Raw genomic sequence first — 13148 nt, forward strand, 5'->3', positions numbered from 1 at the left:
GATCCTCTTTTACAAACGCAAGAATAAACTAAGCACAGTTTGTCAAGGATAAAAGAGGGCCCGCATTCGCTGCTTGACTCTTCCGGTGTCACCGTACAAAAATGTAGCATGGCTTCTGTGTTAAAGTCTATTTTTAAAACTTTTTTTTTTCTTCGTTTTTGCGTCATCTATTCCATTTAAAACTTGGTTGTGGTCCAGACAGTAAAATTTGCTGTTGTGTGGCAATGAAAGCTTATACATTTTATCAAATAAATAATAGTTAATTCTCCAGCCAAATTTTACAAAAACTTAGCAATATCCCCAATTATTTCTGCCTAACGTCTTGAGATTTGAGATTAATTCAGAAAGCATTGATGTGTAAAACAGATGAAAAACAAAAAAGATGAGCCGGCCATTCCCTGTATAACTTTAGACTCGGCATACCATCCCTAAAGCTGATGCGAGTATCTTGCGTGGCTCCCAACTGCGAGTGGGCGCTATTGTTGTGTGTTAATGAGTTTTCCTGTTGAATGACAGATGTTCTCTACTAGAGTTTCGCCTCCGGGTGTAATCTTAAGATCTACCTCAATCCATTCATGCCTGATGTCTAGGCTCAAACTTTTATGCAGACCAATAGCAAAACCGTATTAATGATATTGAATGGATAAATGTTTGACATGTCGTCTATGGTTCTTTTGATGCTTCTGTGTGAAACTTATTTGATGAAACTCAGATGGTGCCTTGTATTTTCCCTCCTCAGCAGATGGCTTCTGTTGAAATGTGACTGTTCAGAAATCATTGATATTCTATTCGTTCAGCCTCAAACGTATACTCTAATGAACTGTAATTATAAACAGTAGTTTAATGATCTTCAGTCGTACTACTTGGTTAAGTCACAGGAGCCAGAGGAACAATAAAATGTGTGTTTTTTATTTTCCACTTACCTAATTGAGAAACAATGTATAACTGAAAATGAATGCTGATCATTGCCTTCATTTGGTATAATGATCCTGCATTTCTTCTTCATGATGTATAGTTACGATTAGATGTTAAGTCAGTTAAGATCCATTGTTAGACTGTTATCAATACGAAAATCATTTTATCACCATTTGGCTTACTCCAGAATTCAGCCTTGTCTCTAATAGTGTCATTTTAATGTCTCTTTTCTTTTGTGGTGGGTGTACTGTCCCTTTAATAGGTTGGCACACATTTCCATGCACTCATTAATCCCCCTAACATGCTGAGGCTTCCCATTTACGCCTGGATATCACTCCTCAGCTATCTCTAAAATTAAATCCTTAATAGATGTGCTCGGATTTCAAGTTCAGTGTCTTTTTGTTATTCTTTAAATATACATGTAAGGTATTGGGTATCAATATTCATTTTCTCTGAGTCCAGTTGATTCTTTTTGCACTGGGCTGGGTGAATTGAGGTTTTTCCCTTGCTAAACATAATCCTCCACTATTTTTAATATGGAAACAGAAGGTGCTTACCAAGAGAATTTAGATTCTTTTTAGATTGATATCTGCATGCAAGGTGAAAGAAACCTTGACCTGATCTGTGGAGAATTGTTTTATGAAGTTTGAGAAAAATTCTGCCTACATTTTTTACATTCCAACTAGTGATCAGATTTTTATAGATGCTATCTTTCAATGCTGTTGATTTGTCTGTCTCTTAGGTTTTGGGACTGATCCAATTGGTTGGTCTGTTTGGCTTTGCTTTGCTTAACATTTCCCTTTGCATCTCTATTACTTAGGGTGAGCGCAAGCTGGAAAGCTTGACTTCATAAAACACTATATACAGTCAAATCGCTGATATGAATCAACTTTCACTTGTCTTTTCTAATAAAGTGTGGATTTTTTTCTCAGTCATCCATAGCTGCTGGTGTGTTGTTAGAGCTGCTTAACCTTCTGCAACCTGCCTTCCAATTGGGCACATCACACTCGCATTATTTATCATGAATTGTGTAGAGACAAGCGCCAAAATGAAAATTTGTGGCCAAAGCTTAATTAAAATTTTGAAGGCTTGGCCGAATAACAAAGATTTTTGCTATTTTAAAAAAATATTACTTATTATTAAATGAAGTCATTTGCTTTCATCAAGTAAACGGAATATTCTCTTGTTTAGAACACATGCAGTAGTAATGGTACCTAATAACCAGCCTAAATGAATGACATTCTCCATGATTTAATCAGGTGTGTCAACAGTAGTAACCACTTTACTCATGTCATTGTATATCAAGTAGACATTCACCTGAAAGTGCCAACAAGTAGTAAACCAATCACAAAGCCTCTATCAGGTTCTGGTATAAAGTTTAAAATCGAAAAAAACATTTAGGATCATACGTTTTCATTGATAAAGACCTTGTTTTAGAAAAGATACATCCAATGTGCTATTAGAAGTTCGGTATTGTTTGTTGATCATAGAGTTGATTTTACAACTCGCAAAGTCTTTGACTTTCCTTATTTTCAAGTCTGGAAATTTCCTCCAAATTCCAGATATATGTGAACAGAACTGTGGTGATGTATCCACATCCTAAAGTCCCGAGAGTTTGTCAGAACTGATTTTGCAAACCCGTCGTCATTTGAGTGGCAAGGAAAGAAAAGTTTTCAAAAACCGACTTGAAGTTTGAGCTGCAACCTTTCCAGCTCAACCTCTGCATCTCTGGAATGTAGGAAGTAAGCCGCTCTGTAATTACCACTCATTCTCCCCATTGGTTGCACGAGAAGAGTCATAATCTTAGCCAATAGCCTGATCCTGCTGTGTTTTTTTTTTCACTGGAGCAAAATCCTGTGCCAGGCACTGGAAAAACTCAGAGTTCTGTGAGTGAAGTCAGTGAAAAAAACATTGCTTCCAGCAGCCCACCCCCCTCCTCTCAGCTCCCAGCAGCTCCTGCACATGTCTACCACTGGCAGGCCTCAGCACTCAGGGTGCTATAGGGCAAAGACCGGGATGGTACATTCTTAAGGTGCAGCCATGCGTGTAATCCAAATGGTGTGTGTGTGTGTTTGAATTTTCTGTCCCTAGGTGGGGAAATAGGATAAAGAAGTTGGGGCAGAGAGGTTTGTTTTCACAGATGGATGCCGAGTCCTAACTGGTGATCATATATTTCCGTGTTCTGCCAACACCTGCACCGCATTATACCACCACGGAAGGCAAATCCTGATGGAACCTTACAGTTCCTTCCTGTTTCAACTCGGCAGACCTCCCCCATTTTCCCTAGCGGACACCCAAGGCGTTCCTAGGAAAGAGATACAATCTCTTCAATATGCATCCTGACAAGATGCCTGAACCACATCAGATGGCTCCTCCGTGACTGAGACGCAACTTGGGATCTCAGTTTCCCTGTCTGTGAGGGACGCAACACAGATAACCAACTGAGTAAAAGCAACTCTGCTGGCTCCACCGTTACATTAAGAGATCTGCCCTCCTTCCATGCTTGGAGATTAAAAGCCAATCAGTCAGACAGAAATAATGTGCTTATTAATAATACTTTTTTGGTGGTATTCTTGAAGAGTCTATATTATATCATTCATGCAGACCTCAGACTGAGTAAAAAGGATATCATTTGAATGGTTGTGTGCGCCTTCTGTTGCAGGAGTTTGCTGCTCTGACGAAGGAGGTGAATGTGTGTCGGGAGCAGCTCTTGGAAAAAGAGGAAGAGATTGCTGAATTAAAGGCGGAGAGGAACAACACACGGGTGAGTCCATTGATCTTTTTTATCTGTGTCGGGTCGGTCTGTGCGGCCCACAAGTATGTGACACAGCTCTGCTCTCTGTCTTTCAGCTGTTGTTGGAGCACCTTGAGTGTCTGGTATCACGACATGAGCGCAGTCTGAGAATGACAGTCGTAAAGCGGCAGGCACAGTCTCCTGCAGGGGTCTCCAGTGAAGTGGAAGTACTCAAAGCACTCAAGTCGTTATTTGAACATCATAAAGCCCTCGATGAGAAGGTGAGACCCTTTCTTCACGATATGTATTTACAGAAAGTCAGGCGGCCTCATGTTCACAGTGATAACATGCATTTTTGTCTCATAGGTGAGAGAGAGACTCCGCGTGGCTCTGGAGCGATGCAGTGCTCTGGAGGAGCAACTCACCATCTCACACAAAGAAGTGAGTGACCACACATCGAGAGCATCCTAGCAGCAGTCGCTGTACTCTGACCTGTCTGGACATGAATGCTGGCTAAAACGCTTGCCTCAAACTTGAAAGCAAATTCTTCTGAACAGGCTTCTGAAGGACAAGCATGTTGTCGAGGAACGTTGAAATGGTCATTACTCAGTCATGCGCCTTCATCAACCTGTGTCTACGCAATCCTTAGTCCAACTTGCATATGAAAAATCAATTGACTCAAGAGCTTGACTGATCAGATTATTCTTCTTTAGCATCCCCTTTTAACCATTAACATTCCATGGTAGCATACCATTGTGACAGCAATTTAACAAAAGTCAATGGAAGCAGTTATGTTGCTCAGGGAGTATTTACCTGCGGGTGTGGTTTAGATACAAAACACACACTCATTTCATGTGTGGTCAAACAGGTGACCCAACAGGAACTGTCATCTTTGACCAGGTACAATTTGTCAAACAAAACGGCAGTGCACTACAAATGCATATGCTAGAGATGGCGCCAAGAAATGATGATGCCACACTAGCGAAGCAGATTTTTCCCTTTCCACTGTAGGGTTGTTAACAAAACCAGGTGTCTCTCATGGAGTTTTAAACTCAATGAGAGCAGAGGTGATGTTCATAACTTCATCTTGGCCAGCCACACAATTCTTATGCAACCTTTCCAAACAAAATCCATTGCTATTTTATATCCTCTGGTTGCTTTTCAGAAGTGTCCTAGATATCCCCATACTTCCTGCCCTCTTCATCTTTTGTTCCTAGCTCACACACACACACACACACACACACACACACACACACACACACACACACACACACACACACACACACACACACACACACACACACACACACACACACACACACACACACACACACACACACACACAGCTTTTATATGTGGCCCTCATATCCTGAGGCAAGGTGGCTTTTTGCTACTTTACTCGTCTCTGTGTGACACACTTTGGTTTGGTCGTCCTGAGGTTTCGTGCTTAATGGAAGAATGTAAGTAGACAATGCTGATGAGAGAAACTGTAGAGATTACTTGGTTTGCAACTCTTAAAATTGCTGACAGTAGACTTTTTTTAAATTGCTTCCCGCTTTAATTGTTAAGTTTACATTTCATTGGGTCAACAGCATCGTCAGCCGTTTTAGATGACATCCATGGTTTGAAATGATTGAGGGGATCTCTTGCTCATTGGCACAAATTGAGAAGACCGATCTTAATTCCTCATAAATACACTACATTAACCATTCGTTGTGGAGAAACCTAAAACTGACTTCAGTCAAACCAAAGATTCTCATCCATTTGTGTGTGTGTTATGGTTTTGCAGTTGGCATACCTGCGGGAGCAGAGCAGTCTGAAGAGAGGATTGGCGGATGGCACCAGTGACGTGAACCACAACTCTGAAAACACTCCCAACACCAATGGCAAGGTTTGTCACACCATTATATTGATTCTGAAGAATATTTTTCCACACAATTCATTACCATATTTCTACACTACGATTTCTTTGGGGGTTTAGTTATTCATGTGATCACAGAGCAAACCTACATTTTACATTCTACAAAATGGCAACTATTGAAAATGAAAACCCATGTCCACATGTAATAAATGTTTTTGCCGTTACTCAGCAAGAAACGCTAGACATGTAGTTGGTTGCTATAATTGTGCCATGGTTTGCAGAGGTCATCAGACGGCTCCTTAAGTCAAGAAGATGAGTCCGCACCGGGCTACAGAAAGGTCGGTGAGCTCCAAGAGATGGTGGACCGCCAGACAGCTGATCTCAGTCAGATGAAGGAGCGCATGGCAACAATGGCAGGGCGGGTGTCGGAGCTGGAGGAGGACCTGGACACTGCCAGAAAAGACCTCATCAAGTCTGAAGACTCCAACACACGGCTTCAGAGGGACCTAAGAGAGGTGATGGATTTTAAATCATTGCGCGTTGTTTGAAGACCTGAGTGAGCTTGTTTACTGTCATTTGTAATCCTATTTATGCTGAAAATAAATACTTAAATCAACTGTTGACAATCCAGATTAACCATGCGCTTATTTTTTCGTCATATAATATTGAGGGACAAAAAAAAATACAATTTAAACAAAAATCTGATTTGAATTCATGCTCTTTTTCATGAAAGACTTCAATAACGATGACGTCTGTGCACTTGGTTGATGTGTTTGCAGTCAATGGCTCAGAAGGAAGACATGGAGGAGAGGATCACTACTCTGGAGAAACGTTACCTAGCAGCTCAGCGAGAGGCGACTTCCGTCCACGACCTTAACGACAAGTTGGAGAACGAAGTGGCAAACAAGGATTCACTCTTCAGACAGGTGTGTTCTTAAACTTCTCTTTTATTTGCTGCTCACAACACCATTAATCTTGATTCTCTGATTCACATAAGTAGTTTCTTTGATATCGACTGACTTGTTTTTTCTGGTCTGAAAAGTTTTTCAGTTGCCTAAAAGTTATCACCATTGTTTGTCCTTTTTTCCTTTAATTGTATGTTCAACAAATTTCACGACATACCGTCAATGCTTACTTTTCAGACCGAAGAAAGGAATCGACAGCTGCAAGAGAAGCTGGAGCTCGCTGAGCAGAAGCTTCAGCAAACCATTCGTAAAGCTGAGACCCTGCCTGAGGTGGAGGCAGAGCTGGCTCAAAGAGTTGCCGCCCTCACTAAGGTACCAACATGTTCCAAACATTTCGTTGATGTGCCTCTATTCACTGCAGAGGGAAAAAACAATCCCCTTATCACCAATATTTTGAAGTTAAAAAAAATATTTTTTTTTTGTGATAAAATAAATAATTGTAATAAAGCAGACATTTGAAGTCTAAACTGGTGTTGATATGGTTGTCGACCATCTTAGTCATGATAATGAAATATTCCTAATCTAAATTTTGACCCACAGGCTGAGGAACGCCATGGCAACGTGGAGGAGAGACTAAAACAGCTGGAGGCACAGCTAGAGGAGAAGAACCAGGAGCTTCTGAGAGTGAGCAATTCAGCAAAGGCTACTCTTACAGTTGCCAGGATGTATTTTAACTCTCTATGTCTTCAGGCGCGACAGCGTGAGAAGATGAATGAAGAGCACAACAAGCGACTTTCAGAGACCGTTGACAAGCTGCTGACCGAGTCCAATGAACGACTTCAGCTGCACCTGAAGGAAAGGATGTCTGCCCTGGAGGACAAGGTGACGCTCAGATGCCACATTATTTTTTTAATGTACCTTTTAGGAAGACTCGAGTCACTCTAGGCATTAAGATTTGCTTTCAACCTGTTTTAATTTTGTTATTGACATAACACACTCAATCTGTCTTCTGGGATTTCTTAAGAATGCCCTGATCAGGGAACTGGAGCACACCAAGAAACTGATTGAGGAATCTCACCATGAAAAGGTAAATGAAAAAGTGAAATGATTAGCGTGTGTTTCTGAGTACACTGTCTGTTCTACTGACAAATAATTCTGTGGTGTCAGGATCAGCTGCTGATCCAAATTGAGACAATGAGAGCAGAGACAGAGCAGGGACGCGGCGGGAACAACTCCTTACTACACGGGTCAGTGCTCACCTTCATGTAGTGTTAAAATACAGCTTGCATTGAGCGCTACACCCGCTCAATCGCACTTCGCATGCCGAAATTCTTAAAACAAATTTTGTAGACTTTTGGTCATATCATCCTGTTTTTTCGACTGAGACATCAATGAACCACATTTGTGTTTCTGCATGTATACACTTGTAGCCAGTAAACTCTTGTTTAAGTTCTGTCCTCTTTACAGCGCTTTGTCAACACTATTCTGAAATAATTATTATTACAACTGCCAAGGAGGTTACTAATATGTTTATACTTTCTCTAGACGTTCACCGATGGGCAGTACTCCAGACTTCAGATATCCAGTGTCGGCATCGTCAATGATGGACAGTAACTCGGATCACTTTGGTGGTGCTTTGGTTCTGAGGCGACCTCAAAAGGGGCGAGTGGCCGCCCTGCGGGACGAGCCGTCCAAGGTATGTTTGAATGGTTCCCTCATTGATGGAGTCTTTCTTGATGCTGTGCTGCATCAGACTGAAAATATTTGTTTTTCTATCACACACTTTATAAATGTGATCTATTTCCTGAAATACTGAACCCTGTAATAAAGACGTCAGCACTGATGTCAGTGAGACCTCAAGTATGAAATTGGCAACCTTTGAATCTATCAAGCGGATTGGACTTGCAGTGTCCCTGATAAAACAAAAATGATGTAGACCCGACTGTGGTTACCATGTCTTTTGTTTTCTTGGAGTTTGATTGCACCTGTGTAAACGTCCGTTTAATTGAACTAATCTCATGTTTATTATCTAATTCAAGCCAACATGAGGCCTCAGCATTCATGCTTTCAACAATAATTCTTTTCAAACACAATGAATTGTAAACCAGAGTCTAGTTAGTCTTATTTGGTGATGGCTTCACCTTCAGACACTCATCTGGTTTCTGTCACGTGTTTCGGGCCTTTTGTTTATATTGGAGTGTTTCTTCTCTTCTCTCTATGTTTGCTTTCACTCTGGACATCAGCGACATGTAAGTCAACTGTTGCTGAGTATTCTGTTGTGGTTGATCATGCCAGTTTACTCACCAGTGCTCTCTGCTCTGTGGTGCCCTCAGGTGCAGACCCTGAACGAGCAGGAGTGGGAGCGCGTGCAGCAGGCTAACGTGCTGGCCAACGTGGCCCACGCTTTCGAGAGTGACATGGATGCATCTGACCTGGAGGATGACCGTGAGACTATCTTCAGTTCGGTAGACCTTCTGTCGCCTGGCCAGGCAGATGCCCAAACACTGGCTTTGATGCTGCAGGAACAGCTCGATGCCATTAACAACGAAATACGGTGAGGCCTCTGTTCTGTTTTTACCGGAGTAGTTCTCTTTATGTCTAACATTGCATTCTCTTCACGTTTAGAATGATCCAAGAGGAGAAGGAGAACACTGCCATCCGGGCGGAGGAGATCGAGTGTCGAGTGGGAAGTGGTGACAGTCTTGGAGGGCGTTTCCGCTCTATGAGCTCCATTCCTCCATCGCTGTGTGCCGGCTCCTCAGTGGGTGGTTCACCACCAGGCTCTGGTAGCTCCACACCAAGAAGGATCCCCCGCAGTCCCAATAGGGAACTGGACCGAATGGGCGTCATGACCCTGGTAACCTTCATCAGTTAACGAAGACATTTATTAGACAGATTTTACACAACACTACTGCATTATACTATTCACCTGTTTGTTTGGGAAAAAACACCCCAAATCTATTGACATAATTCAGTAATCGCCGTGCTCATGGTAGTTCAGGTTTATCAAAATAAAATTTAGAATTTTTGTATCCACTTTGTTACATGTACTTCAAGTTCAGTCTTTCAGAAAGTTCTGTTATTACAATGGAATAGGGACAGTGACGGCAAAAGTGGGTGATGTGCTGTCCCCGGAACTCAGTTCCAGTTTCAACTGTTCAAAAATAACAAACACCAAAGCATTTTGAGCAGCTTAAACATACCTGTTTGTTCATACACACACAACTGATGCCACCTTTGTGAGTCGTCTGTTGCTGCTTTTCAACTCATGAACTGGAGACAGACAGACAGACTTTTGATTTGAAGACAGCTGGGTTTCCATAGAAATTTCTACTCCCTCCTTTCATCAGTTAATATAATCCCTATTCATGTTGTGGGCAACATAAAATTCATTTTTATCCATTCAAAAGATGATGAGTGCTTAATGACTTGCAGAAAAGGCTCACATTAATGCACTGGTACGTTTGGCAGAGAATAAACGTGTGGGATGATAAGAGTGAACAACATGGAACTGGATCACAATTGAACTAACTTTTAACCTAGTCCAGATTAGTCAGAACTCTGACAGGACTTTTCTTCCATTGTGTGCGAGGAATGTTAATATTAATTTAGTCAACTCACTATGTACATTTAATGAGAATAAAAGATCAGAAAGTCCAATTCCTTGCATTAAATAGTGAACTAAACTAAACATGACACACCCCTATATGAATGTAAATGTCCACATAGTAAACGACGTAATTTGTCTCTCATGAAAACATTTTTACTAACATGCCTTCTTCCAGGGTGCCCTCTTTTAAAAAATTTAAATCTGCCTTGATATTAACTTCTGACGCTGTCGTGAGAGCTTATGCTTATAAGTGTGTTTGTGCTGCCCCCTGCCTGCCCGCAGCAGTACTACTATGATCCTTTCGTCATCTCGCAGCAGACTGTAACTTACCTGCCGTATGGCGCGGCTGGTCTCAGTCCTGCGCCGCCGGCTAGTTGTTATGCGCCTTGTTTTCAGGTACTGTGAAGGTATTTGTTGAACTTGGTGGGTGCAGCCAGTCTAGGGATCTGTTTTTTAGTCCTTACCAATGTTGAAAGGTGGTTAAGTGGAAACCTTTTACTGTCATCGGGTTTGTTTGAACAACAAAAATGTTCTTGTGTAGAACCGATAAGCCCATGTACTGACATGTAGTACTAGATACAGGCAGGAAGAACGTCGAATATGTTCCTCCCTCTACCTGTCAACAAAGTTAGCAGCCTTCTTCAAATATGCCAAAGGCTTACGTGAATTGTTAAAAAACAGAAATAACAATTTAGCTGTACTTGTTTAAAAGTATCAGTATATTGACATTGTCTGGCTCTAGACACAAAGACATGATCTGCTGTCACAGTGGTTCCTGCTGTACTTCTAGTCTCCTCTCTCTTCCCCAAGCATTGGCCTCTCAGTTGTCGAGGAAAGGAAACAAGTGATTAGATATTTTGCTCCTGGGGCAAATGAGAGCTCAGAAATGTGGCGGCTGGAAGCTTTATTTGCATTGCTGATGCCAGGCCTGTTAGGAATGCTAGAGAGGAAAGAGCCCATCCCCCACTTTAAGTTGTATGCTGGAAAATCTGAGCAAAGGCTCATAAAATTGTCTCCGATTCTTTCTTACATTGTTGGCTATATAAGTAATAGAGCGGCTGCACCCACCAAACGTCTGCAGTGTGACCTTTTGCCCTGTCTTTTTCGATCTCCTTTATAACAGTTAATCACTTCTGCTCTGTGCCTGGGTGTGTGTGTGTGTCCTCTCTCTATGCTGTGCATCTCACTAACTTTCTTTTCTTCTCCTCTTCATGCTTCAGCCTAGTGACCTGCGCAAGCACCGCAGGAAGGTAAACTAGAGGACGCTTTCCGGTGTCTTTGTTTCTTAATGTAACCAGTCCCACCCTGCACTGTTGCGAGTTTTTGCTCCGTGTCAAATACTCAAGCATGTTAAGGTCACTTTTTCCTTGAAAGAAACATGTAGTTGTGTAGACATGGAAAAGTAGAGCACAAAAAGAAAATGTAAAACATGATCTTAGGATAATCTTAAATTCACTAATGCTGGGTCAGAAGCCAAAAGATAAAATTTAGCTCTTGTTTGTGTTTAAAATATAATTCACATTAACCATTTATCTTAATATTTATCAATTATTACACATTTGATGGAGTGAACTCAACCTTGACTGACACTCTGTAATATTAGTTGTTTAATATGAATCACAATATCTAACTATCCAGTTGTCCAGATGTGTCATTTTTTTCATTGTGTTTTTCTCTTTGCAGAAAAATACTGATGTTTCACATTTCAGATTTTTCAGGCTGTTTCTATGTTTTTCTCATTGCAGGCTTCTCAGGATGACAAAGCCACAATCCGATGTGAAACGTCTCCTCCCACAACTCCCCGCTCCATGCGTTTGAACAGAGAGGGAGGACACGCTGCCAGCCAAGAGGACATTCGGGATATCAGGGGGTAAAGAAAATGCTCACCTCTATACAAATAAAGATAAAGCCGTTTGACATAAAGGATTATATTTACTGGGTACATGGAGTGTGAACCTGTAAAATCATCCTCATATGATAGAATTCTATATTTACACTTTTTGGACCAAATTATTGTGGAAAAAACGGTCTTATTCTACATATGTCCAGCCAACCGATGATATATATGGCTGTGATACTGATGCTACACGGCGACTACCACTTTGCATTACATGTTTTCTCAGTCTAATAACCTGATTTCAGTGTGTACAGTATATGAAATGTGTTTCAGCCTTAACAGTTTGGCTTCTCTGTGCCCAGGCTGGCCGGTCTGCAGGATGGTCAGGGCAGTGACCCCAGCAGCAGCAACAGCAGCCAGGATTCTCTCAACAAGGCTGCCAAAAAGAAAAGTATCAAGTCTTCAATCGGACGCCTATTCGGGAAGAAGGAGAAGGGCCGACCCAGCATTCCTGGAAAAGAGTCCCCTAGTCAAGGTCAGAATTTGGAAATGCATATAGGGTTCCTGAACTAAACTGTGGGACTGGGGCCAATACTTAGATATCGGTGTGCTTACAGCAGGAACTCCAGAGGGTGAGAACTCGCCAAAGGACGGTTTGGGAATGGGAACGTTGGGAGGAGCCGCTGAGAAGAACAGGAAGCTGCAGAAAAAGTAGGTGTCTTTCCGTCCATCCTGCTCAAGCGCTGTAACCCAGCTCACCAGCTTCCCCCTGCACTCTCAATCAATGTCATGTTTTAATGTGTGCTCACCGTCACCATTTGCTCTGAGCAAACAAATCATTGTAGTCGCTTTCACGTCACTGCCGTGAGGTGCAGTGACATCACGTAATCTTCTCCACATGCAGCTTGAACCTTTTTAATTCATTCTCTCTCCACGTCCTCTTCTATTTGTCACCCACCCCCGTCCACCATGTTGTAGTCCAAAGACCGGGTAAGTGGGTTCATGATTTTTGCCTGACCTCATCAGTTTCCTTCTGGCTTCTTTACTCTCAGGATCAAATGCTTGTTGGGTTTCCCCTCACTTCTTCTCTTGGCTTCCATTCCGGGACCAGTTCCACTAACTAGCTTGTGTGTGCACAGTTTGCCTTCATGTGCATGATTTTTTTCCATTTTGAGACTGAAACAGTATCAGCGCCGTCCTGTTTTCTCTTCATCCTTCTCTGTTGTAGGAATCTGTCCCCCACAGCTCCATCTAGTGGTGTTGGTGGTCACCAGCAGGGGCTTGCA

The 13148-nt window shown here is 42.0% G+C and overlaps 1 protein-coding gene across 12 annotated transcripts in view; it reads left to right on the forward strand.

Moving 5' to 3' along the window:
- Positions 1–13148, forward strand: part of ppfia1 (PTPRF interacting protein alpha 1) — a 29834-nt gene that overhangs the window by 9644 nt on the left and 7042 nt on the right. For 6 of the 12 annotated variants that reach the window (XM_053853233.1, XM_053853239.1, XM_053853232.1 and 3 more), the window contains exons 3-21: positions 3578–3679; positions 3766–3930; positions 4016–4090; positions 5439–5540; positions 5792–6025; positions 6290–6436; positions 6653–6787; positions 7016–7099; positions 7166–7297; positions 7440–7502; positions 7583–7662; positions 7961–8111; positions 8749–8969; positions 9041–9272; positions 11246–11275; positions 11771–11895; positions 12225–12397; positions 12480–12573; positions 12841–12852. In XM_053853233.1, coding sequence (XP_053709208.1) covers positions 3578–3679; positions 3766–3930; positions 4016–4090; positions 5439–5540; positions 5792–6025; positions 6290–6436; positions 6653–6787; positions 7016–7099; positions 7166–7297; positions 7440–7502; positions 7583–7662; positions 7961–8111; positions 8749–8969; positions 9041–9272; positions 11246–11275; positions 11771–11895; positions 12225–12397; positions 12480–12573; positions 12841–12852 — 2357 coding nt within the window. The remainder of the gene's footprint in view (positions 1–3577; positions 3680–3765; positions 3931–4015; positions 4091–5438; positions 5541–5791; positions 6026–6289; positions 6437–6652; positions 6788–7015; positions 7100–7165; positions 7298–7439; positions 7503–7582; positions 7663–7960; positions 8112–8748; positions 8970–9040; positions 9273–11245; positions 11276–11770; positions 11896–12224; positions 12398–12479; positions 12574–12840; positions 12853–13148) is intronic. The other 6 variants (XM_053853234.1, XM_053853238.1, XM_053853241.1 and 3 more) reach the window with 3 other exon arrangements.

The sequence above is a fragment of the Synchiropus splendidus genome, chromosome 1, assembly GCF_027744825.2.
Source record: "Synchiropus splendidus isolate RoL2022-P1 chromosome 1, RoL_Sspl_1.0, whole genome shotgun sequence".
In the NCBI taxonomy this organism is placed as follows: Eukaryota; Metazoa; Chordata; class Actinopteri; order Syngnathiformes; family Callionymidae; genus Synchiropus; species Synchiropus splendidus.